This window comes from Scyliorhinus torazame, chromosome 1 (genome assembly GCF_047496885.1).
Source record: "Scyliorhinus torazame isolate Kashiwa2021f chromosome 1, sScyTor2.1, whole genome shotgun sequence".
In the NCBI taxonomy this organism is placed as follows: domain Eukaryota; kingdom Metazoa; phylum Chordata; class Chondrichthyes; order Carcharhiniformes; family Scyliorhinidae; genus Scyliorhinus; species Scyliorhinus torazame.
Window position 1 is genome coordinate 52,537,723 of NC_092707.1, and position 25,591 is coordinate 52,563,313.

Genomic DNA, 25,591 nt, shown 5'->3' on the forward strand with positions numbered 1-25,591 from the left:
CTTGCAGCAACCGCTCCCGTTCCTTACTCTCCTGCTTCCCTTTATGTGCCCTTATTGATATCAGCTCCCCTCTAACCACCGCCTTCAACGCCTCCCAGACCACTCCCACCTGGACCTCCCCATTATCATTGAGTTCCAAGTACTTTTCAATGCACCCCCTCACCCTTAGACACACACCCTCATCTGCCATTAGTCCCATGTCCATTCTCCAGGGTGGGCGCCCTCCTGTTTCCTCCCCTATCTCCAAGTCCACCCAGTGTGGAGCGTGATCCGAAATGGCTATAGCCGTATACTCCGTTCCCCTCACCTTCGGGATCAATGCCCTACCCAGCACAAAAAAGTCTATTCGCGAGTAGACTTTATGGACAGAGGAGAAAAACGAGAACACCTTACTCCTAGGTCTGCTAAATCTCCACGGGTCTACACCTCCCATCTGCTCCATAAAATCTTTAAGTACCTTGGCTGCTGCCGGCCTCATTCCAGTCCTGGACTTCGACCTATCCAGCCCTGGTTCCAACACGGTATTAAAATCTCCCCCCATTATCAGCTTTCCCATCTCTAGGTCCGGAATGCGTCCTAGCATCCGCCTCATAAAATTGGCATCATCCCAGTTCGGGGCATATACGTTTACCAAAACCACCGTCTCCCCCTGTAGTTTGCCACTCACCATCACGTATCTGCCCCCGTTATCCGCCACTATAGTCTTTGCCTCGAACATTACCCGCTTCCCCACTAATATAGCCACCCCCCTGTTTTTCGCATCTAGCCCCGAATGGAACACCTGCCCCACCCATCCTTTGCGTAGCCTAACCTGGTCTATCAGTTTCAGGTTCGTTTCCTGTAACATAACCACATCTGCCTTAAGTTTCTTAAGGTGTGCGAGTACCCGTGCCCTCTTTATCGGCCCGTTCAGCCCTCTCACGTTCCACGTGATCAGCCGAGTTGGGGGGCTTCCTACCCCCCCCCCCTTGTCGATTAGCCATCACCTTTTTCCAGCTCCTCACCCGGTTCCCACGCAGCTGTATCTCCCCCAGGCGGTGCCCCCCCGCCCATCCTCTCCCATACCAGCTCCCCCCTCTCCCCAGCAGCAGCAACCCAGTAATTCCCCCCTCCCCCACCCCCCCCCCCCCCCCCCCCCCCCGCTAGATCCCCCGCTAGCGTAATTACTCCCCCCATGTTGCTCCCAGAAGTCAGCAAACTCTGGCTGACCTCGGCTTCCCCCCGTGACCTCGGCTCGCACCGTGCGACGCCCCCTCCTTCCTGCTTCTCTATTCCCGCCATGATTATCATAGCGCGGGAACCAAGCCCGCGCTTCTCCCTTGGCCCCGCCCCCAATGGCCAACGCCCCATCTCCTCCACCTCCCCCCATCACCACCTGTGGGAGAGAGAAAAGTTACCACATCGCAGGATTAGTACATAAAACCCCTCTTTGCCCCCCACATTCGCCCCACCACTTTGTTCGAACGTTCTTTTTAATAACCCGCTCATTCCAGTTTTAAAAGTCCACGCTTCATCTGCCGTCTCAAAGTAGTGGTGCCTCCCTCGATATGTGACCCACAGTCTTGCCGGTTGCAGCATTCCAAATTTTATCTTCTTTTTATGAAGCACTGCCTTGGCCCGATTAAAGCTCGCCCTCCTTCTCGCCACCTCCGCACTCCAGTCTTGATAAACGCGGATCACCGCGTTCTCCCATTTACTGCTCCGAGTTTTCTTCGCCCATCTAAGGACCATTTCTCTATCCTTAAAACGGAGGAATCTCACCACTATGGCTCTGGGAATTTCTCCTGCTCTCGGTCCTCGCGCCATCACTCGGTATGCTCCCTCCACCTCCAACGGACCCGCCGGGGCCTCCGCTCCCATTAACGAGTGCAGCATCGTGCTCACATATGCCCCGACGTCCGCTCCCTCCACACCTTCAGGAAGACCAAGAATCCTCAGGTTGTTCCTCCTTGCGTTGTTTTCCAGTGCCTCCAACCTTTCCACACATCGTTTCTGATGTGCCTCCTGCGTCTCCGTCTTCACCACCAGGCCCTGTATATCGTCCTCATTCTCGGCTGCCTTTGCCTTCACGACCCGAAGCTCCCGCTCCTGGGTCTTTTGTTCCTCCTTTAGCCCTTCGATCGCCTGTAGTATCGGGGCCAACAGCTCTTTCTTCATTTCCTTTTTGATCTCTTCCACACAGCATTTCAAGAACTCTTGTTGTTCAGGGCCCCATGTTAAACTGCCACCTTCCGACGCCATCTTGGTTTTTGCTTGCCTTCCTTGCCGCTGTTCTAAAGGATCCACTGCAATCTGGCCACTCTCTCCTCCTTTTTCCATCCGTATCCAGGGGGGATTCCCTTCTGGTTTACCGCACAGTGTTTTTAGCCGTCAAAATTGCCGTTGGGGCTCCTATCAAGAGCCCAAAAGTCCGTTTCACCGGGAGCTGCCGAAACGTGCGACTCAGCTGGTCATCGCTAAGGGCAATTTTGGACACGAAGGGCAATTTATCATGGCCAATCCACCTAACCTGCACATCTTTGGACTGTGGGAGGAAACCGGAGCACCTGGAGGAAACCCACGCACACACGGGGAGGATGTGCAGACTCCGCACAGACAGTGACCCAAGCTGGAATCGAACCTGGGACCCTGGAGCTATGAAGCAATTGTGCTATCCACAATGCTACCGTCTGCCTGCCTGATTGAGGGTGGCGGCTAGGGCGACGTCCGATGCGTCGCTCTCTACTTGAAAGGGCAGTGTCTCGTCTACTGCCCTTTCGGCTCTGATACAGGCGAAGGCCTGCTGTGCTTCAGCCGTCAGGGGAAAATGGGTGGACTGAATGAGTGGGCGGGCCATGTCCGCATAGTTTGGGACCCACTGGGCGTAGTACGAGAAGAACCCCAGGCAGCATTTGAGGGCCTTGGGGCAGTGGGGGAGGGGAAGCTCCATGAGGGGGCACATGCGGTCGGGATCAGGCCCCAGAACTCCGTTCTGGACCACGTAGCTGAGTATGGCTAAGCGGGTCGTGCTAAACACGCACTTCTCCTTGTTGTAGGTGAGGTTGAGGAGAATGGCGTTGTGGAGGAATTTAGCAAGGTTGGCGTCGTGGTCCTGCTGGTCATGGCCGCAGATGGTGACATTGTCTAGGTACGGGAAGGTGGCTCTCAAACCGTACCGGTCGACCATTCGGTCCATCTCCCTTTGGAAGACCGAGACCCCGTTAGTGACGCCGAAGGGAACCTGAGGAAGTGATATAGATGACCGTCCGCCTCGAAAGCAGTGTATGGACGGTCTGATTTACGAATGGGGAGCTGGTGGTAGGCGGATTTGAGGTCTACCGTTGAGAAGACCCGGTACTGTGCAATCTGATTGACCATATCAGATATGCGTGGGGGGGGGGGGGGGGGTACGCGTCGAGCTGCGTGTACTGATTGATGGTCTGGCTGTAGTCCACGACCATTCTGTGTTTCTCCCCAGTTTTAACGACTACCACTTGGGCTCTCCAGGGGCTGTTGCTGGCCTCGATAATGCCCTCCCGAAGCAGCCGCTGGACCTCGGACCTAATGAAGGTCCTGTCCTGGGTGCTGAACCGTCTGCTCCTGGTGGCGACGGGTTTGAAATCAGGGTTAGATTGGCGAAGAGGGAAGGCGGATCAACCTTTAGGGTCACGAGGCCGCACACAGTGAGGGGTGGTAGGGGCCCGCCGAATTGGAGGGATAGGCTCTGGAGGTTACACTGGAGGTCCAGGCTGAGTAGTAGGGCAGCGCAGAGGTTAGGGAGGACGTAGAGACGGAAGCCGCTGAATTCTATGCCCTGGACCGAGAGAGTGAGTGTGCAGAACCCCCGGATCGCGACGGAATGGGATCCGGAGGCCAGGGAAATTCTTTGGTTGGTGGGGTGTACCGCGAGGGAGCAGCGCCTTACCGTATCTGGGTGTATGAAGTTTTCGGTGCTCCTAGAGTCCAGCAGGCAAGAGGTCACGTGGCCGTTGATTTCCAAACTGGTCGATGCGGTGGCCAGGTTGTGCGGACGAGACTGGTCGATCGTCACTGAGGCGAGTCGTGGTCGGTCGTCGCTGACGTCGGATGATGGGGAGCCTGGGGGGCCCAGTCCCTGGAATGCTGTCGGTGTCCATGTCCCGTGGGGGAGACAAGATGGCGGTGCCTGAAGATCCTGCGGGGGACAAAATGGGCCGCACGATGCGGGGGCTGGACAAGATGGTGGTACCCATGGGCCGCACGTGGACTGAGAGGAAGAAGATGGCGGCACCCACTGGCCGCGTGTGGCCCCGGGAGGTGAAGATGGCGGCACCCACTGGCCGCGTGTGGCCCCAGAAGGTGAAGATGGCGGCGCCCACTGGCCGCGCGTGGCCCCGGGAGGTGAAGATGGCGGCACCCACTGGCCGCGCGTGGCCCCGGGAGGTGAAGATGGCGGCACCCACTGGCCGCGCGTGGCCCCGGGAGGTGAAGATGGCGGCACCCACTGGCCGCGCGTGGCCCCGGGAGGTGAAGATGGCGGCACCCACTGGCCGCGCGTGGCCCCGGGAGGTGAAGATGGCGGCACCCACTGGCCGCGTGTGGCCCCGGGAGGTGAAGATGGCGGCACCCACTGGCCGCGTGTGGCCCCGGGAGGTGAAGATGGCGGCACCCACTGGCCGCTTGTGGCCCCGGGAGGTGAAGATGGCGGCGGCCACTGGCAGCGCGTGGTCCGGGGAGGCGAGGATGGCGGTGCCCATTGTGTGTAGGCTAGGAGGGTGGGGGGCGATAGCGGCGACTGAGCGGGCCTGGCACACCACGGCAAAGTGCCACTTTTTGTCGCAAGCCTTGCAAAGGGCAGCACGGGCCAGGCAGCGTTGGCGAGATTGCTTCTGCTGGCCACAGAAGTAACATCGGAGACCCCCGGGGTGCTCGGGCTGGCGTGTGGCGCAGGCGTACTGGCTGGGTAAGGCCCCCGCTGGGGAGGCCGTCTGTGGGGTCCACAAGGGGTAGGAGGTGTGGGCCGCGCGGCTGGTGGGGCAGGCCTGAATATTACGCGAGGCGACCGTCATGGAGAGTGCTAGCTTCTTTGTTTCAGCTAGGTCGAGCATGGCCCCTTCTAACAGTCTTTGGCGTATGAGGTCCGACCCAATCCCCGTTACGAACGCGTCCCGCATAAGAAGGTTGGAATGTTCGGTGGCCGTAACGGCCTGACAGTCACAGTCCCGGACGAGTGGGATTAGGGCCCGCCAGAAGTCTTCAATGGACTCACCAGGGAGTTGAGAGCGAGCGGCGAGTAGGTGCCTGGCAAAGAGCCTGTTCGTTTTCTGTGCGTAGTTTTCTTTGAGAAGCGCCATGGCGTTGACGTAGTTTGGGGCGTCCTGGATCAGCGAAAACACGTTGTAGCTCAACCTTGAGTACAGGATCTGTATCTTCTGAGCCTCCGGAACAGGGGTGGTCGCTGAGTTGATGTATGCCTCGAAGCAAGCTAGCCAGTGATTAAAGTCCTTTTTGGCGTCGCTTGATTGCGGATCCAGCTGCAGGCGACCTGGCTTGATACGGCAGTCCATCTTTTAGAAAATCTTAGAGCAATAAATTGAGGCATGATCAATTGAACAAAGACTAGAGTTGGATACAACTGAGACTTTATTGCTCTAAGATGTGTGGCCTCCCACAGCAGCTGGCGAAATGGCTGCTGAATGGAGGACACGCATATTTATACTGGGCGGAGCCAGCAGGCAGGGACTACCGGCAAACCTGTAGTACAGGTCCTACCTTACTTCACCTAATACAGGTGCAACAGTGGTTTACCACATTACACATCAGTAAAGTATGAAAAGACAAAACTACAATCCTTAGTAAATAAAAAATATTTCAGAAAATGCTCTGTCCAACATTAGTGCAGGTACATTTAAGATGTCCACTTCCTGTACATGACGCAGACCAAGCTTGCTGCTTCAGAGCTCAATTAACCCCAATTAAGGCACACTAAAGTCAATACAAAAACTATGCCTGCATCAAAAATGTATTTCACAGAATTGCATCGAACCTGCATCACAGAAGTAGGCCTTTGCTGGTGGAGCTCATACTCGACATAAGCCTTCTTTCATTGCACCCACAAGTAGAAAGACACGTACGCACACACACGTACGTACGTACACGCGCACACACACACACCCCCCTACCCTGCCAGACCCTCTTCATAATTTTGAAAACCTTCATCATGTTTGCTCTTAGTCAAAGAAAGACCCCCCGATCTGCTCAATCTTTCCTGGAGGTTGCATCCTCTCAATTCTGGTAACGTTCTTGAAAACCTTCCCAGTATTCTCTTGTGTTGCAATATCATAGAACATACAGTGCAGGAGGCCATTCGGCCCATCGAGTCTGCACCGACCCACTTAAGCCCTCACTTCCACCCTATCCTCCTAACCTAATAACCCCTCCTAACCTTTTTTGGACACTAAGGGGAATTTAGCATGCCCAATCCACCTAACCCGCACGTCTTTGGACTGTGGGAGGAAACCGGAGCACCCGGAGGAAACCCACGCAGACACGGGGAGAACGTGCAGACTCCGCACAGACAGTGACCCAGCAGGGAATCGAACCTGGGACCCTGGCGCTGTGAAGCCACAGTGCTAACCACTATGCTACCGTGCTGCCCACAATTTCTGTAGTATGGAAATCAGAGATGCGTAGACACTAATTGTGCTCTTAAGATTAGATATTAAATTTAACCTTACTTTCCCTGCTATTGTGCTCTATTTTTCTGGAAACGGACCCCTGTATTTTGTCTGCACTCTTTACAACTTAAGCAACTTTTGTTAAGGTTTTTGTCGGTCTGTATTCTCCAATCTCGTGAATCCCTCTACCCAATTTTGTTTCTGACATTCTAAGGAATAAGTGACCTCCTCATCGCCCCCAGCAACACAAACCCCGTCCATTTATTTCTCGTTTATTCATCCACTCTGCAGAGCTATATCCCGCAATTTGGTATCACCTGTAAATTCACCATGCCTTCAGTTCCCAAGTCCAAATTATGGGTATGGTGAATGTCAGTGGCCCCCCTGTGCATGGATCCCCTGTGGGACACCGCTTCACGCACTCTTTGTGACAAAAACGTACCTCCTCCTCCCCTGCTTTCTGTAACCAGATTTCAATCCATTCTGCTACCACAAAGCCTTTGACCTTTATCGAGATTCTCTTGTGCAGCAATTTATCAAAAATCAGAAAAGTCAACATACTGCTATGGTATGCACTGCATCGCTCTCGTCTATTCCTGGTTACCTTTTCAAAGAATGGAATAATGTTGGTTTAACAGGACGTTCCTTTCCAAGCTGTTTTTCCTCGAGATTAAGGTGTGCAGTCTGAAGTAAATCAAATACAAAGCAGTTTATTTTTTTAATTTATTTTTTTTACAAGGTTTGTTGAAGTCTGCAGCGAGTTTCGAAGCGGGTGCACTAAAATCTCAGAGAAAACAAGCAGCCTGCGACAGTCCAGGTTCTCGTTTATTTAGAAACATGGAAACTAGGAGCAGGAAGAGGCCATTTGGCCCTTCGTGCCTGCTCCACCATTCATTATCATCCAACTCAATAGCCTAATCGAGCTTTCCCCCATATCCTTTGATCTCCTTCGCTCAGAGCGCTATATCTAACTGCTTCTTGAAACCATACAATGTTCTGGCCTCAACTACTTCCTGTGGTAACGAATTCCACAGGCCGACCACTCTCTGGGTGAAGAGGTTTCTCCTCATCTCTGTCCAAAATGGTCTACCCCAGTCATTTCCAAACCCGGGTGTCAGGAGGGTTGTGGGGCCATGTGTTGCAGCATTCCCGATCGCGGGGCTTTTAAAAATGGCGGACACCATTGGCTTTCAGAATGACGGTCGTTCTGCACATCCGTGCCCCCTCAGCAGTGCGCAGGCCCGGAGCCCACGGGGGAGAACACCTCCTCTTGACGTCAGCGCACTGGAGGGGGCAGTGGAGTCGCTGGAGTCTATCTGCCTGGACAGTGGCAGAGAGCAGGTCACGTGTTTTGGGTGCGAGAGAGACTCCTCCATTTTGCAGCTGCCAGCAGTGCTGGTGTGAACTCCAGGGCCTCTGGAGAACTCAGCTGAAAACAAGAAGACAGCAGCATAAGGATGATTACTTTAGGTGTGGGTTTATTAATTGTGCCTCTGCAAATCAGGATTCAAAGTTCATGGGCGGGATTCTCCGTTAGCCGACGCCGAAATCGGGAAATGCAATTGGGCCGAGAATAGCTTCCGACGCCAAAATCGCGGCAGGCACCAATTTGACACCAAATCGCGATTCTCCGCTACCTCGAAAATGGCGTCACTGCATTTCACTCCACACGTACAGTAGGCGCCGTTTGTATATCATTAGTGGGCCCAACCTGCTACTCTCCAGGGCCTCCGCGATTCTCCCCCTCTGATGGGCCGAGTCCCTGACTTGTGCTTTTTTTAAATCGTGAAACCGGCATGTCTGTTGCTGAGGGGCAGGGGGTATTGGAAGGTGTCCAACATCGCCATAGGTTGCTGACAGCTGTGCCACAGGACAGGGGTCTTCTGCCAGGGCTGGGGGGGGGGGGGGGGGGGGGGGGGGGGTGGGTAGTGGGGGTTGGGCTGTGGGGTCGGGCATGGAGCACCATTCCCACAACCGGCAAGGCAGCCATGCAGCTGCGCACACCGCTAATAACCCACTTTGAACCTGGTGCCATGAGTCGTATTGGTGTCCCCCCAGGGCACCCCCCTGTGTGCCCTCTGGCCCCAGCCAACCCATCAGCTGTATGGGTGCGCTCCAGCACAACCAGCTCATGTATTTGCTTTGTTTGGCCTCATGTTCTGCACTGTAACCAGTCACTGTTTGTCGATGTACCATTTGTCAATGCTCTCTGTTGATTATTCTCTTTGTCTACTATGTACGTACTGTGTACGTTCCCTCGGCCGCAGAAAAATACTTTTCACTGCACTCCGGTACATGTAACAATAAATCAAATCAAATTAAATGAGTGCCATCTTTTTGGCTGGGATAAATTTGTGTAGGGAGTGTAATGCGTATGTGCGGCTGCAGCTGGTCAGCCTCCAAAGTGTCGATCACAGACCCAGCAAGTCCCGCACCGTTTTTCATTGGAAGCGATTGTGTGCCACCCGGCACTCGTGCTCGCCTCTTAAATGGTAGCAGAATCATTCCAGGTGCGGCGCCCGATTTTCTGTCGTAAAAATCCACGGGTTCGTCATTAGCATTAACACTTAGTCTCAGAATCCCGCCCCATACGTGTTACATGCATGGAAGCACTGGCAAATGAGTTTAAAACCCTCAAAACTTCAGAAGATGTTTGAAGACTAAAGCATGGTGAGTTCAAGGACAAACCTCTTGATGCAGTGAGATCTTAAATCATTGGCTGAAGTCATTATCAGAAATGTAACATTGAATAACAAAGCCAGTGATATTGTGAGGAACAAGCAGGCTCACCTATCACACTAAAGGCAAGTGAAAACGGCGGGTCGCGAAGGTTGGCCGGTGTGGGTCGCGAAGGTTGGCCGGTTGGTAAAAATGGGTTCCGGGCAAAAAAAGTTTGAAAACGGCCTAACCCCGTATCCTCATACTGTGACCCCTGGTTCTGTACACACCCACCATCAGGAACATACTTCCTGCATCTACCCTGTCTAGTGCTGTTAGAATTTTATACATTATATACAATTTTATATATTCAGTGGGAAGCACCATTGTACACAGGGTGTTCACACTTATATGTAGGATCCTCACACCTGTATGTAGGGTGTTAATGACTGTATGTGAGTTGTCGATGCTGTATGTTGGGTTTTAATACCTGTATGCAAGGTGTAATCATCTGTACGCAGAGTGTTAATATTTCCCCTTGGGAATTTATTGACAGCTGTATCCAATTAATTGTCCAGTGGGGGAAAATAATGTACAAGCTTGAATGTTGACCAGCCTATTGCTGTAGAACGGTCACAATACCAGAATATGTTTAATTGTAAAGCTCCAATGGCTATTGGCGTAAGAAGTCTTTACTTCTTCGAAACAGAGCTTCATTCCAACTCAACTCTCTCCCGATTATCACCCATTTCCCTTTTACATGCAGCCCATGATGTTAACTTAATTGCTAACTTAATCACTTGTTGACCATAAACTGATTACTTTTAAAGCTGAAAGTTCATTGTTTTATGCTTCAATTCCATCTGGAATTGATATAAATCTACAGTTCAATGTGCATAATATCACAATCACTGAACACAGTGATTCAGTTGAGGGGAGATCCAAAGTAAATGGTCTCTTATTTGAAATCTAAGCAACAGTAATTACTGATTTATTTAGCAGATTTACCTTTCCGCTGTGACCTCTATCCCCCACCCCTTCCCACTTTGGCTGCAAAGGGGTCCCTCAGTCATGTACACGCAGATGCAGGTGCATCCTCCACAGTCTGAATGCGAGTGAGTCATCATCCGTTAGGATTAATATAATATATTATTGATCAGTCTTCGATAAATATGGCGGCTTACTGTGCTCATTACTCTTCAGCAGACAATCATCATCCAACACAGGAAAACAATGATGATCTGCTCCCAACTGCCCATCGACACTGCTGCCAGCTGGGCGACAACTGAGCAGCTTCCTGCCGAAAGGGGAGGCAATGTTGTGCTTACATTTACCATGAAAACAATGTCACAATAGATAGTGTTGATGTGCAGATGGTGGGGGGGGGAAAAAGGAGCACGCTATATTTCAGTTGTCCTGCAAATACACACATCTCCTCCTGTGACATTCTAATGTGCAAACTTTAAAGCATTCTACAAGATCAAAACCAGGGTGGTCCTGGGATCATAAACTAGAATAAAGCAGTTAGCTGATCACGGCAAGGGGGCATGGCTATTGGCAAGTGGAATAAAGTCATCCATGATTTCTTTTCTCGAATAGCCTGCCAACTACGAAAGAAGACTCAAACATGAATCCACTCAAAGTGAGATGGGCGGGGGAAGGGACACCAGTAAACAGGAGGAAAGGATGGGAGTAGGTGAAGGGGAGAAAAGGTCAGGGCAAAAAGGTGGAAAGGAAAAAGAACAGAGGATTGGATCAAGGAGCGGCCAACATTGAAACTACCCAACACACTCAGCTACTGTTTTCTTGCAGTGCTGTATTTTGCCATTTTCGGATCTGGTTGTCTCTTAGAAGCGTGCGCACACACACACGCACACACTTTTTTTAATCATAGAATTTATAGTGTAGAAAGAGGCCATTCAGACCATCAGGTCTGCACCGGACCTTAGAAAGAGCATCCCACTTAAGCCCATTCCTCCACCCTATCCCCGTAACCCCACCTAACCCTTTGGACACCGAGGGTCAATTTACCTTGGCTAATCCACCCAACCTGCATATCATTGGACTGTGGGAGGAAACCGGAGCTCCCAGAGGAAACCTACGCGACACAGGGAGAAAGTGCAAACTCCACACTTACACTTTGTTTTGTAAATTAATTATTTTAATAACACTTAATCTCAAAAAACAACTTTACAGTCAGCAACCAGGGGTCTGTCCAGCAATTAACTTCACAGCTACAGGACATCAGTTCCCAACAATAAAACAATTAACTTTTAAGTTCAGCACACACTGGTTGCCGTGCGACGAAAGCACCCGTCATATGTTTCATGAATAAAAACTGCGAGATGACAGCTTTCTTATCCCACACTCCGCAATCTCATCTGTTACAGCCTCCCAAGATAAAGGAAGCTCATTGTAGTGGAAGAGTAGCAGCACCACTTAAGTACAGATCGTGGAGGATTATAATTGTAAGTATATTAAAATACTTAGAAACCAAGTAGAATTAAATAAGACATTCATGAAAAATTGAATATAATTCAATACAGCCATACAAATCGGGCTAAAATTTCATCCAGTAATGAATTCCAATAACGTATCAGAGAGGGTTGAATAATGCTATAAACCTCCCCACAACTACTCTCCCTCAACCCTAACCTTCTACATTTTTCTTCGGGCATAGATTCAAGAAGCCCCTGGGTAGGAGGCTCGTAACGACTCAAACGTTTAAGGTTCATGACCCAGCTTACCTGTGGTGTTTTAAAGCTATTTCTCACACTACTTCCAGTTTACCATGAAGAAGCAAACGGGACACTTTCTCACGTCTTCAAGAATCAGACCATCCACACATTGAAGGGTGTTAAGTGCAAAACAGTAATGCAAATTTTCATGGCTGTGCGCAGGAGTTCAATCATTGAAGTAGTAAACAGGATTTAACCGAATTTCCTGAAGAAAATTAGCTAACCTTATTCTAAGTAAACTGTTTAACTACTGAAAATTGTAGAAAACCAATAGTCTAATTGTCGGTCTTATGCTGACAGCATAGGCTTCTGGGAGACGGTATTCCCTGGTTTTCAAATTTTACACGTCAACTTGATGGATGAAGTCATTGTAAATATAAAGTCAGGTGACACAAGGCCAGGTGGCCTTTGCTATCTTTCACCGTTCTGACGTTTCTGCAGCATAGTGATAACACTATCAATATCTTCTTCAGGTACCTGGGGGGGGGGGGGGAAAGAGAGAAGAAAGAATAAAATAGTTGTTGACTAATCTGGCTAAATAAAAATAACACATTTTCAATGCTGTTATAAAGATACGCATCCCCAAGCAAAACCTCACATTGTGATTGTTCCTCACCTGTTGACCCACCTGGCTCAAACCAATGTGGGGGTATTCATTTTTTAAAAAGCTAATCAAAAATATATGGTTTTCCTCCATAGGAGGAGGAGAAATTTCTTCACCCAAAGAGTGGTCAGCCTGTGGAATTCGCTACCACAGAACGTAGTTGAGGTAAAAACATTTTATATTTTCAAGAAGCAGTTTGGTTCAACTCTTGGAGCTAAAGAGATAATAATAATAATAACCTTTCTTGTCACAAGTCAGCTTACATTAACACTGCAATGAAGTTACCGTGAAAAGCCCCCAGTCGCCACATTCCGGCGCCTGTTCGGGTACACCGAGGGAGAATTCAGAATTCTCAGCCGGTACGGGAATTGAACCCGTGCTGCTGGCCTTGTTCTGCATCACAAACCAGCTGTCTAGCCCACTGAGCTAAACCAGCCCCTGTTATCAAGAGCTTTGGAGGGAAGGCAGGATCAGGGTATTGAACTAGATGATCAGGCATGATCGCAATGGATGGCAGAGCTGGCACAAAGGGCCAAATGGCCTCCTCCAGCTCCTGTGTCAATGTATGTTCATACACTCCAGTATTGCTGCCTCAACTCCTCAAGGCTGGCTCCCTTGCAATGTTCTCAGTGCCAACGTCCGGTACGGCAAAGCTGGAACCTTCGCAGAGCTACTCCCTCGCACTTTTTCTCGCAAATCCTCCTGGCAGCTTTGCTCTGAACCTTGCACAGGGGATCTAGAAAGTGGTGTAGCTCACTTGGCTAGAGAGCTGGCTCGTGATGCGGAGCACGGCCAGAAGCGTGGGTTCAATTCCCGTACCAGCTGAGGTTTTTCATGAAAGCCCCGCCTTCTCAATCTTGCCCCTCACCCGAGGTGTGGTAATCCTCAGGTTAAATCGCCTCAAAAAGGGGAAAAGCAACCTATGGTCACCTTGACGATGGTGACATTACTTATTGCAAATATTAAAAACAAGTTACAAATTATATGATGGGAGGACAGTAGGGGAGGATATATTGAATAGTTAGGAGTTTAACCTCAGCATTCTGCTCAGCCTCTTCCCCCACACCCCAGTAAGATTGTTTTCCACCAGTTTGTGTGGATACATTCTTTCAGCAGCTGGTCACAGTCTCATCCTTCCACAATAACCCATCCCCCACATCATCCAATGGCTGGAACTTGTGTTTTTAGTTTTCGGAAAGAGAGACGGTGTCAAGCTTCCCTCAGACAAAGATTCCTTTACCACTGCCAGCAGCAAGTACACAGCCCACTGGAGAAAAAAAATCAGTGAAAGAAACTCTACAACTCGGATACTAAATAAATTCTTCACAAAAACATCTTCCAACTTCCTCTATCCATTGATATCCCATCACGTCTATTGTTTTTAAGCAAATTGGTAGCAGATATAACAGGCAATGTATAACCATATGCAGGAAAGAAAGACTTTTACCAGTGCATGGTCAAAATTAAAGGTGCTGATGTAGTAAGCGGAAATGTCAGCATTCGCGAGAGGCTCGGAGATCTGTGCAACAATCCCACATTCATCTGAGGAGACAGATTAAAAAGCATCAGCATTTGCAGATATACAAACATGGTTATATCAAAGAACTGACATCAGTATGCCACACCGCATTGACAACAATAATTATAATCATTGTATTAGACAAACATTCAGGTGGCACCTCCATTGAACTAAACCCTGGAAATGACCGGTGATCTCAACTTCAGTATTTGTTAAGAAATGATACACGGCACCATCACATGTCAATAAGTGACGGTCAGATAGTCAGACTAGAATCACTACAGTGCAGGAGGCCAATCAGCCCATCGGGTCTGCACCAACCCTCCAAAAGAGCACCCTACCTAGAGGGTAGAGGAAAGGACTGCAAAGATGATTCTGGATAGGAGCGAAAGCAACACGGTAGCTGTTATGGGGGACTTTAACTTTCCAAATATTGACTGGAAACGCTATAATTTGAGTACTTTAGATGGGTCCGTTTTTGTCCAATGTGTGCAGGAGGGTTTCCTGACACAGTATGTAGATAGGCCAACGAGAGGCGAGGCCATATTGGATTTGGTACTGGGTAATGAACCAGGACAGGTGTTAGATTTGGAGGTAGGTGAGCACTTTGGTGATAGTGACCACAATTCGATTACGTTTACTTTAGTGATGGAAAGGGATAGGTATATACCGCAGGGCAAGAGTTATATCTGAGGGAAAGGCAATTATGATGCGATGAGGCAAGACTTAGGATGCATCGGATGGAGAGGAAAACTACAGGGGATGGGCACAATGGAAATGTGGAGCTTGTTCAAGGAACAGCTACTGCGTGTCCTTAATAAGTATGTACCTGTCAGGCAGGGAGGAAGTGGTCAAGCAAGGGAACCGTGGTTTACTAAGGCAGTCGAAACACTTGTCAAGAGGAAGAAGGAGGCTTATGTAAAGATGAGACGTGAAGGTTCAGTTCGGGCATTCGAGAGTTACAAGTTAGCTAGGAAGGACCTAAAGAAAGAGAGAGCTAAGAAGAGCCAGGAGGGGACATGAGAAGTCTTTGGCAGGTAGGATCAAGGATAACTCTAAAGCTTTCTATCGATATGTCAGGAATAAAATAATTACTAGGGTAAGAGTAGGGCCAGTCAAGGACAGTAGTGGGAAGTTGTGCTTGGAGTCCGAGGAGATAGGAGTGGTGCTAAATATTTTTCGTCAGTATTCACACAGGAAAAAGACAATGTTGTCGAGGAGAATACTGAGATTCAGGCTACTAGACTAGAAGGGCTTGAGGTTCATAAGGAGGAGGTGTTAACAATTCTGGAAAAGGTGAAAATAGATAAGTCCCTGGGCCGGATGGGATTTATCCTAGGATTCTCTGGGAAGCTAGGGAGCAGATTGCTGAGCCTTTGGCTTTGATCTTTCAGTCATCTTTGCCAACAGGAATAGTGCCAGAAGACTGGAGGATAGCAAATGTTGTTCCCTTGTTCAAGAAGGGGAGTAGAGACAACCCCGGTAACTATTGACCAGTGAGCCTTACTTCTGTTGTGGACAAAATGTTGGAAAGGTTTATAAGAGATAGGATGTATAATCGTCTGGAAAGGAATAATTTGATTAGACATCGTCAACACGGTTTTGTGAAGGGTAGGTCGTGCCTCACAAACCTTATTGAGTTCTTTGAGAAGGTGACCAAACAGGTGGATGAGGGTAAAGCAGTTGATGTGGTGTATATGGATTTCAGTAAAGCATTTGATAAGGTTCCCCACGGTAGGCTATTGCAGAAAATACGGAAGCATGGGATTCAGGGAGATTTAGCAGTTTGGATCAGAAATTGGCTAGCTGGAAGAAGACAAAGGGTGGTGGTTGATGGGAAGTGTTCAGGCTGGAGTCCAGTTACTAGTGGTGTACCACAAGGATCTGTTTTGGGGCCACTGCTGTTTGTCATTTTTATAAATGACCTGGAGGAGGGCGTAGAAGGATGGGCGAGCAAATTTGCAGATGACACTAAAGTCGGCGGAGTTGTGGAAAGTGCCGAAGGATGTTACAAGTTACAGAGGGACATAGATAAGCTGCAGCGCTGGGCTGAGAGGTGGGAAATGGAGTTTAATGCAGAAAAGTGTGAGGTGATTCATTTTGGAAGGAATAACAGGAAGACAGAGTACTGGGCTAATGGTAAGATTCTTGGCAGTGTGGATGAGCAGAGGGATCTCGGTGTCCATGTACATAGATCCCTGAAAGTTGCCACTCGGATTGAGAGGGTTGTTAAGAAGGCGTACGGTGTGTTAGCTTTTATTGGTAGAGGGATTGAGTTTCGGAACCATGAGGTCATGTTGCAGCTGTACAAAACTCTGGTGCGGCCACATTTGGAGTATTGCGTGCAATTCTGGTCGCCTGATGTGGAAGCATTGGAAAGGGTGCAGAGGACATTTACCAGAATGTTGCCTGGTATGGAGGGAAGATCTTATGAGGAAAGGCTGAGGGACTTGAGGCTGTTTTCGTGAGAGAGAAGGTTAAGAGGTGACTTAATTGAGGCATACAAGATGATCAGAGGATTGGATAGGGTGGACAGTGAGAGCCTGTTTCCTCGGATGATGATGTCTAGCCCGAGGGGACAAAGCTAAGACAGATGTCAGAGGTAGGTTCTTTACTCCGAGCACAGTACGAAGTCTTACAACACCAGGTTAAAGTCCAACAGGTTTGTTTCAATGTCACTAGCTTTCGGAGCGCTTCCTCAGGTGAGGAAGGAGCAGCGCTCCGAAAGCTAGTGACATTGAAACAAACCTGTTGGACTTTAACCTGGTGTTGTAAGACTTCGTACTGTGCTCACCCCAGTCCAACACCGGCATCTCCACATCATCTTTACTCAGAGTAGTAAGGGCGTGGAATGCCCTGCCTGCAACAGTAGTGGACTCGCCAACACTAAGGGCATTGAAATGGCCATTGGATAGACATATGGACGATAAGGGAATAATGCAGATGGGCTTTAGAGTGGTTTCATAAGTCGGCGCAACATCGAGGGCCGAAGGGCCTGTACTGCGCTGTAATGTTCTATATTCCTAGGTCCCCACCCTATCCCCATAACCCCACCTAGCTGTTTTGGGGCACTAAAGAGGCAATTTATCATGGCCAATTCATCTTACCTGCACATCTTTTGGGACTGTAGGAGGAAACCCATGCAGACACGGGGAGAAAACGCAAACTCCACACAGTCACCCAATGCCAGAATTGAACCTGGATCCCTGGCGCTATGAGGCAGCAGTGCTAACCACTGGAGTTACCCTTGATATTTGAATTGAACAAACTACTAAACAGACAATTAAAAGGGTTTTGATTTTACATGTATAGATCTCAACCCCAACAGCAGCACAGGTTAGATTTGGGATTCATTCCCTATTCAAAAAGGTGAAGGATAGCTAATGGGCCAAAATGAAGCCTCAAATAGCTAAACCCAGCCTTCGGTGATCATCGAGATAGAAATTTCACAAAAATAAAAAGGAACATTTACTCACTCAGCTGTCCAGGTGCTTGGCATATAAACCTTTTGTAAGCAAATGCGACTGTAATGCCATTACTAGGCAGCGCTTACTACTATTAGTGCATATAAAAAGGCAAAGAATCACAATCCTCTGAACGTTTGTGAGCAAGGATATCCATTTTGATTTCTCTCCAAATTAAATGGACAAGAACCCATGCAAGCCCTATATGAGAAAAACAGCCACTTGTTGACTGCAACTATTGGTCAATCATTCTCTCAGGGATGCAGTGCTTCAATTGCATCTCCCCACATCACACACTATTTTCCTCTTCAGCATGCAGTGAATACAGAATTTGAATATCAACATTAAAACAAACCAGAATATTAAACAGACAGAAATGAAAACCAGGCTTTGGAGGTTTCCTGGCATTGAACAAATTTGAGACTTGACGACTCATCACCAGATCAGCTCAACCACATCAAGCAGTATTGGGCCTCACTCTCCTCCACCAACTACATCCACCACTCCACCCGAACCGGTAGCCCAGCCCGAGCCCGTAGCCCAGCCCGAGCCCGTAGCCCAGCCCGAGCCCGTAGCCCAGCCCGAGCCCGTAGCCCAGCCCGAGCCCGTAGCCCAGCCCGAGCCCGTAGCCCAGCCCGAGCCCGTAGCCCAGCCCGAGCCCGTAGCCCAGCCCGAGCCCGTAGCCCAGCCCGAGCCCGTAGCCCAGCCCGAGCCCGTAGCCCAGCCCGAGCCCGTAGCCCAGCCCGAGCCCGTAGCCCAGCCCGAGCCCGTAGCCCAGCCCGAGCCCGTAGCCCAGCCCGAGCCCGTAGCCCAGCCCGAGCCCGTAGCCCAGCCGAGCCCGTAGCCCAGCCCGAGCCCGTAGCCCAGCCCGAGCCCGTAGCCCAGCCCGAGCCCGTTAGCCCAGCCCGAGCCCGTAGCCAGCCCGAGCCCGTAGCCCAGCCCGAGCCCGTAGCCCAGCCCGAGCCCGTAGCCCAGCCCGAGCCCGTAGCCCAGCCCCGAGCCCCGTAACCCAGCCCGAGCCCGTAACCAGCCCGAACCCGTACCCAGCCCGAACCCGTAACCCAGCCCGAACCCGTACCCAGCCCGAACCCAGCCCGAACCCGTAACCCAGCCCGAACCCAGCCCGAACCCGTAACCCAGCCCGAACCCGTAACCCAGCCCGAACCGTAACCCAGCCCGAACCCGTAACCCAGCCCAAACCCGTACCCAGCCCGAACCCGTAACCCAGCCCGAACCCGTAACCCAGCCCGAACCGTAGCCCAGCCCGAACCCGTAACCCAGCCCGAACCCGTAGCCAGCCCGAACCCGTAGCCCAGCCCGAGCCCGTAACCCAGCCCGAACCCGTAACCAGCCCGAACCCGTAACCCAGCCCGAACCCGTAACCCAGCCGAACCGTAACCCAGCCCGAACCCGTAACCCAGCCGAGCCCCGTAGCCCAGCCCGAACCCGTAACCCAGCCGAACCCGTGTGTATCTCTGCTTTCTGTCACATCTCCCCTCATTTCCTTGGAATTCATGTTGTACACCATAATGTCCAGCTGCCTTGACCACTGCTTCCCCTAGGCCGCCTTTCCGGCTCGCCTCTCCCCCCGGGTCTCCTTTCCCGTTCCCTGCCCCACGCCCTTGTCTCCTTCCCGGTTTTCCCCACCCACCCAGCCTCCTTCCAGTTTTGCCCCCTCCCCCACCTACTTCCTTCCCCGTTTTTGTCCCTCACCCCAGCCTCTTCCACGTTATCGCTCTCCACAACCCCCCCCCCCCTCCCCCCCAAGCCTCCTTCCGGTTATCGCTCTCCAGCCTCCTTCCCAATTTTCCCCCTACCCCCAGCCTCCTTTCCTGCTCCCTCCCCCCCCCCAGCCTCCTTTCCTGCTCCCTCCCCCCCCCCCAGCCTCCTTTCCTGCTCCCTCCCCCCCCAGCCTCCTTTCCTGCTCCCTCCCCCCCCAGCCTCCTTTCCTGCTCCCTCCCCCCCCCACAAGCCTCCTTTCCTGCTCCCCCCTCCACCAGCCTCCTTTCCAGCTCCCTCTCCACCCTTCTTTCCTGTTCCCTCCCCCCCCCACCAGCCTCCTTACTTGCTCCCTCCCCCCCTACCAGCCTCCTTTCCTGTTCCCTCCCCCCCCACCAGCCTCCTTTGTTGCTCCCTTCCCCCCCACCAGCCTCCTTTCCTGTTTCCTCCCCCCCACCCCCCCGCCAGCCTCCTTTCTGCTCCCCCCCCCCCACCAACCTCCTTTCCTGCTCCCTCTCTCCCCCCCCCCCACCCCCACCAGCCTCCTTCCTGCTCCCTCCCCACCAGCCTCCTTTCCTGCTCCCTCCTCTCCCCAGCCTCCTTTGGCTGCTCCCCCCCCCACCAGCCTCCTTTCTTGCTCCCCCCACCCAGCCTCCTCTCCTGCACCACACCTTCCCCCACCCCTCCACCAGCCTCCTTTCCTCTCCCCCTCCCACCAGCCTCCTTTCCTCCCCCCCCACCCGTCTCCTTTCCTGCTCCCTCACCCCCCCCCCACCAGCCTCCTTTCCCGCTCCCCCCCACCAGCCTCCTTTCCTGCTCCCCCCCACCACCAGCCTCCTTTCTTGCTCCCTCCCCCCACCCCCCACCCCCACCAGCCTCCTTTCCTGCTCCCCCCACAGACTCCTTTCCTGCTCCCTCCCAACCACCCAGCAGCCTCCTTTCCTGCTCCCTCCCAACCACCCAGCAGCCTCCTTTCCTGCTCCCTCCCCACCACCCAGCAGCCTCCTTTCCTGCTCCTCCCCATCACCCAGCAGCCTCCTTTCCTGCTCCCTCCCCATCCACCACCAGCCTCCTTTCCTGCTCCCTCCCCATCTCCCTTTCCTGCTCCCTCCCCATCCCCCCAGCCTCCTTTCGTGCTCCCATCCCCACCACCCAGCAGCCTCCTTTCCTGCTCCCTCCCCCATCCACCACCAGCCTCCTTTCCTGCTCCCTCCCCATCTCCCTTTCCTGCTCCCTCCCCTCCCCCCAGCCTCCTTTCGTGCTCCCCCCCCACACCAGCCTCCTTTCCTGCTCCCTCCCCACCCCCCACCTGCCTCCTTTCCTGCTCCCCCCCACCAGCCTTCTTTCCTGCTCTTCCCCCCCCTCCCCCACCACCAGCCTCCTTCCTGCTCCTCCCCACCCCCCACCTGCCTCCTTTCCTGCTCCCTCCCCATCCCCCACCTGCCTCCTTTCCTGTTCCCGCCCCCACCCCCACCAGCCTCCTTTCCTGCTCCCTCCCCCTCCCCCAATCAGGCTTCCACACCACCACTGAGCCAATACAGACCAAGGAAAGTAACAAATGACAACTTCCATGATCCTCACCAAGGGGCATTATCCCTTTTCAATGTCTTCAACCTTTCTGCAGCCTTTGGCCATCAGAGGACTCCACCAGAGTTGTTCAATACATTCTACACGTGTTGTTAATAGAGAATCTAGAGTTGCCAAGTGAAGTTTTGCTTTAAAAAAGACCAACTATCTTTAGCCGCTGGCCCCCTTAAAGCTCTCCACCTCTTTATTTCACTCTACTCCTTTAATGCCCTTCGGAAAATCTACCCCTTTGGCAAGTCCACTTTTTCCTCCTCTGAAGAATTTGGCTTTGGCTCATTTTCTTTGCTAAGGAAGCAATATGAATGCAAGCAGTAGGGGATACTACAAAACTGGCAATTATACAATATCTTTCAGATTTGCAGGACATGCCATGCGTGTTATAGCCACAGAAACGGTATTACACGGATATACACAGCAAAGGTCACAAACAGTACAGAGATGAATGATAAGTTTAATAGCGTAAGTAAAGAGTACATATTGTCCAAAACTACCGGGAGAACTCTGCGCACTTCCTCAAACAGCAAGGTGGAAGTAGGGGGGGGGGGGGGGGGGGGATGATGGAGAATGCTTCCTTCAACATCACTGAAAGACAACACTTTCAATAATGTCTCAAGTCCTAGAGTAGGGCTTGATCCCACAACATTATGACCCAGAGCTGAGTGCTGCCACTGAAACTAGTTGACTTTGTTGGAGGATTTCCCCCATTTCAAAACTCCACACTGAATTTCTCATATCCATCTCCAAACTGAAGTATGATTTACTAAACTACCAAGAAAACAAAAAATAATTTTGTCCAATTAAAATTTGTCGGGGTGAAAAACAAAGCAGCTGTCATACTGCCGTACACTCTGCACCTAGAAACAGAAAATGACAAGACTAGGTCATTTGGTCCTTCGAGCCTGCTCAGTTACTCAATACGACCATGGCTGATCCTCACCGCCACAGTCCGTTCTCCCCTTCCCCTTACGCCGAGAAATCTATTTCCTTCAATGTTTTGGTCTCCACAGCGTGCTGCGGTTGAGAATTCCATGGGTTCACCACCCTTGAAGTGATGACACTTTTCCTCACCTCAGCCCTAAATGGCTGACCCAGTATCCTGAGACTGTGACCCCTTGTCCTAGATCCCTCCCCTCCCCAGCCATAACGTACCTGCACTCAGTCTGTCCAACCTTGTCAGAATTTTATACTTTTCAATGAGATCCCTCTTATTCTTCTAAAATCCAGTGAATACAGGATTTGACCCAATCTCTCCCCGTACGACAATCCTGCCATCTCACGAATTAGTCTGGTGAATTCTTTGCTGCATTCCCTCTTTGGTAAGTATATCCTTCCTTAGAAGCCCAAACTGCACACAATGGTCCAGGTGTGGTCTCACCAAGGCCTTGCACAGCTGCAGTAAGACATCCTTGCTGTACTGAAAACCTACTGCAGTGAAGGCCAACTGACCATGTGCATTCTTGACTGCTTGCTGGATGCTTTCAGTGATTGGTGTGCAAGGTCCATCACCATTTAAATAACATTCTGCTTCTCTGTCCGAAGTGTATATCATCACACATATCCACGTTATACTGCATCTGCCAGCGCACTGAACTTTCCTGAACCACCTAGAAGCCCCCTAACATCCTCCTCACCACTCACATTCCCACCCAAGTTTCATGCCGTCAGCAAAATTACTACATTTGGTTCTTTCATCCAAATCATTGATATAATTTTGTGAATAGCTGGGGCACAAGCACGCATCCTACAGGATCCAACTAGTAACCGCCAGCCACTCCAAAAAAGACCCATTTATTTCTACTCTTGGTTTCCTGTCTGTGAACCAATTCTAAATCCATGCCAATATCCAAAGCCATGTGCTTTAATTTTGCACACTAACCTCGTTTGCAGGACTTTATCTAAAGCTTTCTGAAAATCCAAATACACCACATCTACCGATTCCCCCTCAACTGTTCTGCAGTTACGTCCTCAAAAAACTCCAGTAGGTTTGTCAACCATGATTTATCTTTCAAAAATCCATGTTGAATTTGTCTAAGTGCTTGTTATAACATACTTGAAACAGACTCCAGCATTTTCCCTGCTACTGATGTTCAGCCAACCAGTCTGTATTACCCAGTTTTCTCTCTCTCTTTTGTTAAATCGTGGGGTACCTTTGCTACCCTCCAATTTGCGGGACTGTTGCAGAACCTACAGAACTTTGGAAGATGACAAATCAATGCATCCACTATTTCCATGGCCACCTTCTTCAGTACTCTGGGATGTAGATTATCAGGCCCTGGGGATTCATCGGCTTTCAGTCCAGGACTTTTTTTCTTAAATAAAAGATTTCCATCAATTCCTCCTTCTCATTAGACTCTTGGTTCCCTAGTATTTCCGGAAAGTTATTTGTGTCTTCCTCCGTGAAGGGAGAATTAAAGTAGCTGTATAATTGCTCTGATATTTTCTTGTTCCCCATTATAAATTCTCCCGTTTTTGGACTATGAGGGACTCACATTTGTCTTCACTAATCCTTTTCTTTTTACATACTTGCAGGTTTACTCTCACACTCTATTCAATCTTTTTGTCCTCCTTTGGTGAATTCTAAACTGCTCCCATTCCGCAGGCTTGCTACTTTATCTTTTTTTAAATTCATTGACGGCATGTGCGCATCACTGGTTAGACCAGAATTTATTTCCCATCCCTAGTTCCCCTTCAGAAGGTAGTGATAAGTTCCCTTCTTGAACCGCTGCAGTCGTTGAAGTGTAGGTGCTGTTAGGGAGGGAGTTCTAAGATGTTGCCCCAGCGACAGTGAAGGAAGGCGATATATTTCCAAGTCAGGGTGGTGAGTGACTTGGATGGGAACCTCCAAGTGATGGTGTTCCCAGGTATCTTCTGCTCGTGTCCTTCTAGATGGTAGTGGTCGTGGGTTTCGAAGGTGCTGTCTAAGGAACCTTGGTGAGTTACCGCAGTGCATCTTGTAGATGGTACACACGGCTGCCACTATTTGTCAGTCGTGGAGGGTTTGAATGTTTGTGGAAGGGGGAGCAATCAAGCAGGTTGCTTTGTCCTGAATGGTGTTGAGTTTCTTGTGTTGTTGGAGCTGCACTCATCCAGCCAAGTGGAGAGTATTCCATTACACTCCTGACTTGTGCCTTGTAGATGGTACGCAGACTTTGGGGGGGGGTGGGGGGGGGGGGGGGATTCAAGAGGTGAGTTACTAGGATTCCTAGCCTTTGATCTGCCTGGCAGCTACAGTATTAATATGGCTAGTCCAATTCAGTTTCTGATCAAACCTCGAGGATGTTGATTGTGGTGGATTCAGCGATGGTAATGTCATTGAATGTTAAGGGGCAGTGGTTAGATCCTCTCTTGCAGGAGATGGTCATTGCCAGGCATTACCAACTTTAGAAGACCCCTCTTTGGATCTCTAACTCTATCACTTAATTTTTTGTTCGCCATGGTTGGGCATTTTTCGTGTTGTGGGTTTTGCAACAGAAAGGAATGTATGATTGTTGCAATGTATATTCTTTCCTTAAATATTAGCCATTGCCTCTCCACCATCATGTCTTTTTAGATCAAACCTCTTCACTTTCCATCCTAACAAAAAATTCTATATTGTTATGGTCACTGTTCCCTAAAGGACCGTGCACAAAAGATTAATCAACCCCTGCTCACTGCACAATACCAAATCTAGGATAGCCTGTTCCATATATTTTTCGTCAATGCACTGGTCTTAAAAAAAAATAAAAAATCTCGTACACATGCCAGGAATTCAACTGGCACAGTATTACTGCTAATTTGGTTTGCCCAGCTTATATACAGATCAAGATGATCCAATATTACTGTTACTTGCATCTCTAATTTCCTGTTTAATGCCATCCCCTACCTTACCATTACTATGGACAACTCCCACTAATGTTTTCCGCCCCTTGTTGTTTCTTAGCTCCACCTAGACTGATTCTACACCTCGATCTTCTGAGCCAATATCCTCTCACTATTGCACTGATTTAATCCACAACGGATAACCCTACCCCACCCCCTTCCCCGTTTTTGCCTGTCCATTCTAAATATCGAGTACCCTTAGATATTCAGGTCCCAGCCTTTGTCACCTTGCAGTCATGTTTCCCTAATAAAAATCATATCGTACTCGCTTATATTCATTTGCACTGTTAATTAATCTGCCTTATTGCGAATGCTCCGTGCATTCAGGTAGTGTCTTAGATTTGCCTTTTTACGCTTGTTTTTGTATTATGGCCCCATTTGCTGCTAGCCCGGATTTCCTCCACTTCCTCTGAACCATTGGAAGCCTTGGAGACATTGATATAGGAACATAAAGCCGGTCAAGTCAAGTGACAATATTGCAAATCCAACCAATTACTTTGCTCCTCTTTTAATTTCAGTGTTGCTTAAGAAAAGACAACATTGCATTTTATAAATATGAATTTAGAGTAGCCAATTCCTTTTCTTTTCCAATTAAGGGGCAATTTAGCGTGGCCAATCCACCTCCCCTGCACATGTGTGTGTTTTGGGGGTAAGACCCACGCAGACACAGGGAGAATGTGCAAACTCCACGTGCACAGTGACCCAGGGCCGGAATTGAACTCAGGTCCTCAGCACAGTGGGCCAGCAGTGCTAACTACTGCGCCACTGTGACGCCCATTAGTTTTTTAATGAAGGTTTGGAATTCAAAG

General features: G+C 50.2%; 1 protein-coding gene across 2 annotated transcripts in view; it reads right to left on the reverse strand.

Annotated features, from left to right (window-relative positions):
* Nucleotides 1-11,432: 11,432 nt before the first annotated feature.
* The window catches only part of LOC140404176 (cytosolic arginine sensor for mTORC1 subunit 2-like), a 96,651-nt gene continuing 82,492 nt past the window's right edge, over nt 11,433-25,591 (reverse strand). For both annotated transcript variants that reach the window (XM_072492634.1, XM_072492582.1), the window contains exons 8-9: nt 14,083-14,177; nt 11,433-12,508 (exon numbers count right to left, since the gene is read on the reverse strand). In XM_072492634.1, the coding sequence (XP_072348735.1) occupies nt 12,443-12,508; nt 14,083-14,177 (161 nt within the window). In that variant the 3' untranslated portion in view covers nt 11,433-12,442. The remainder of the gene's footprint in view (nt 12,509-14,082; nt 14,178-25,591) is intronic.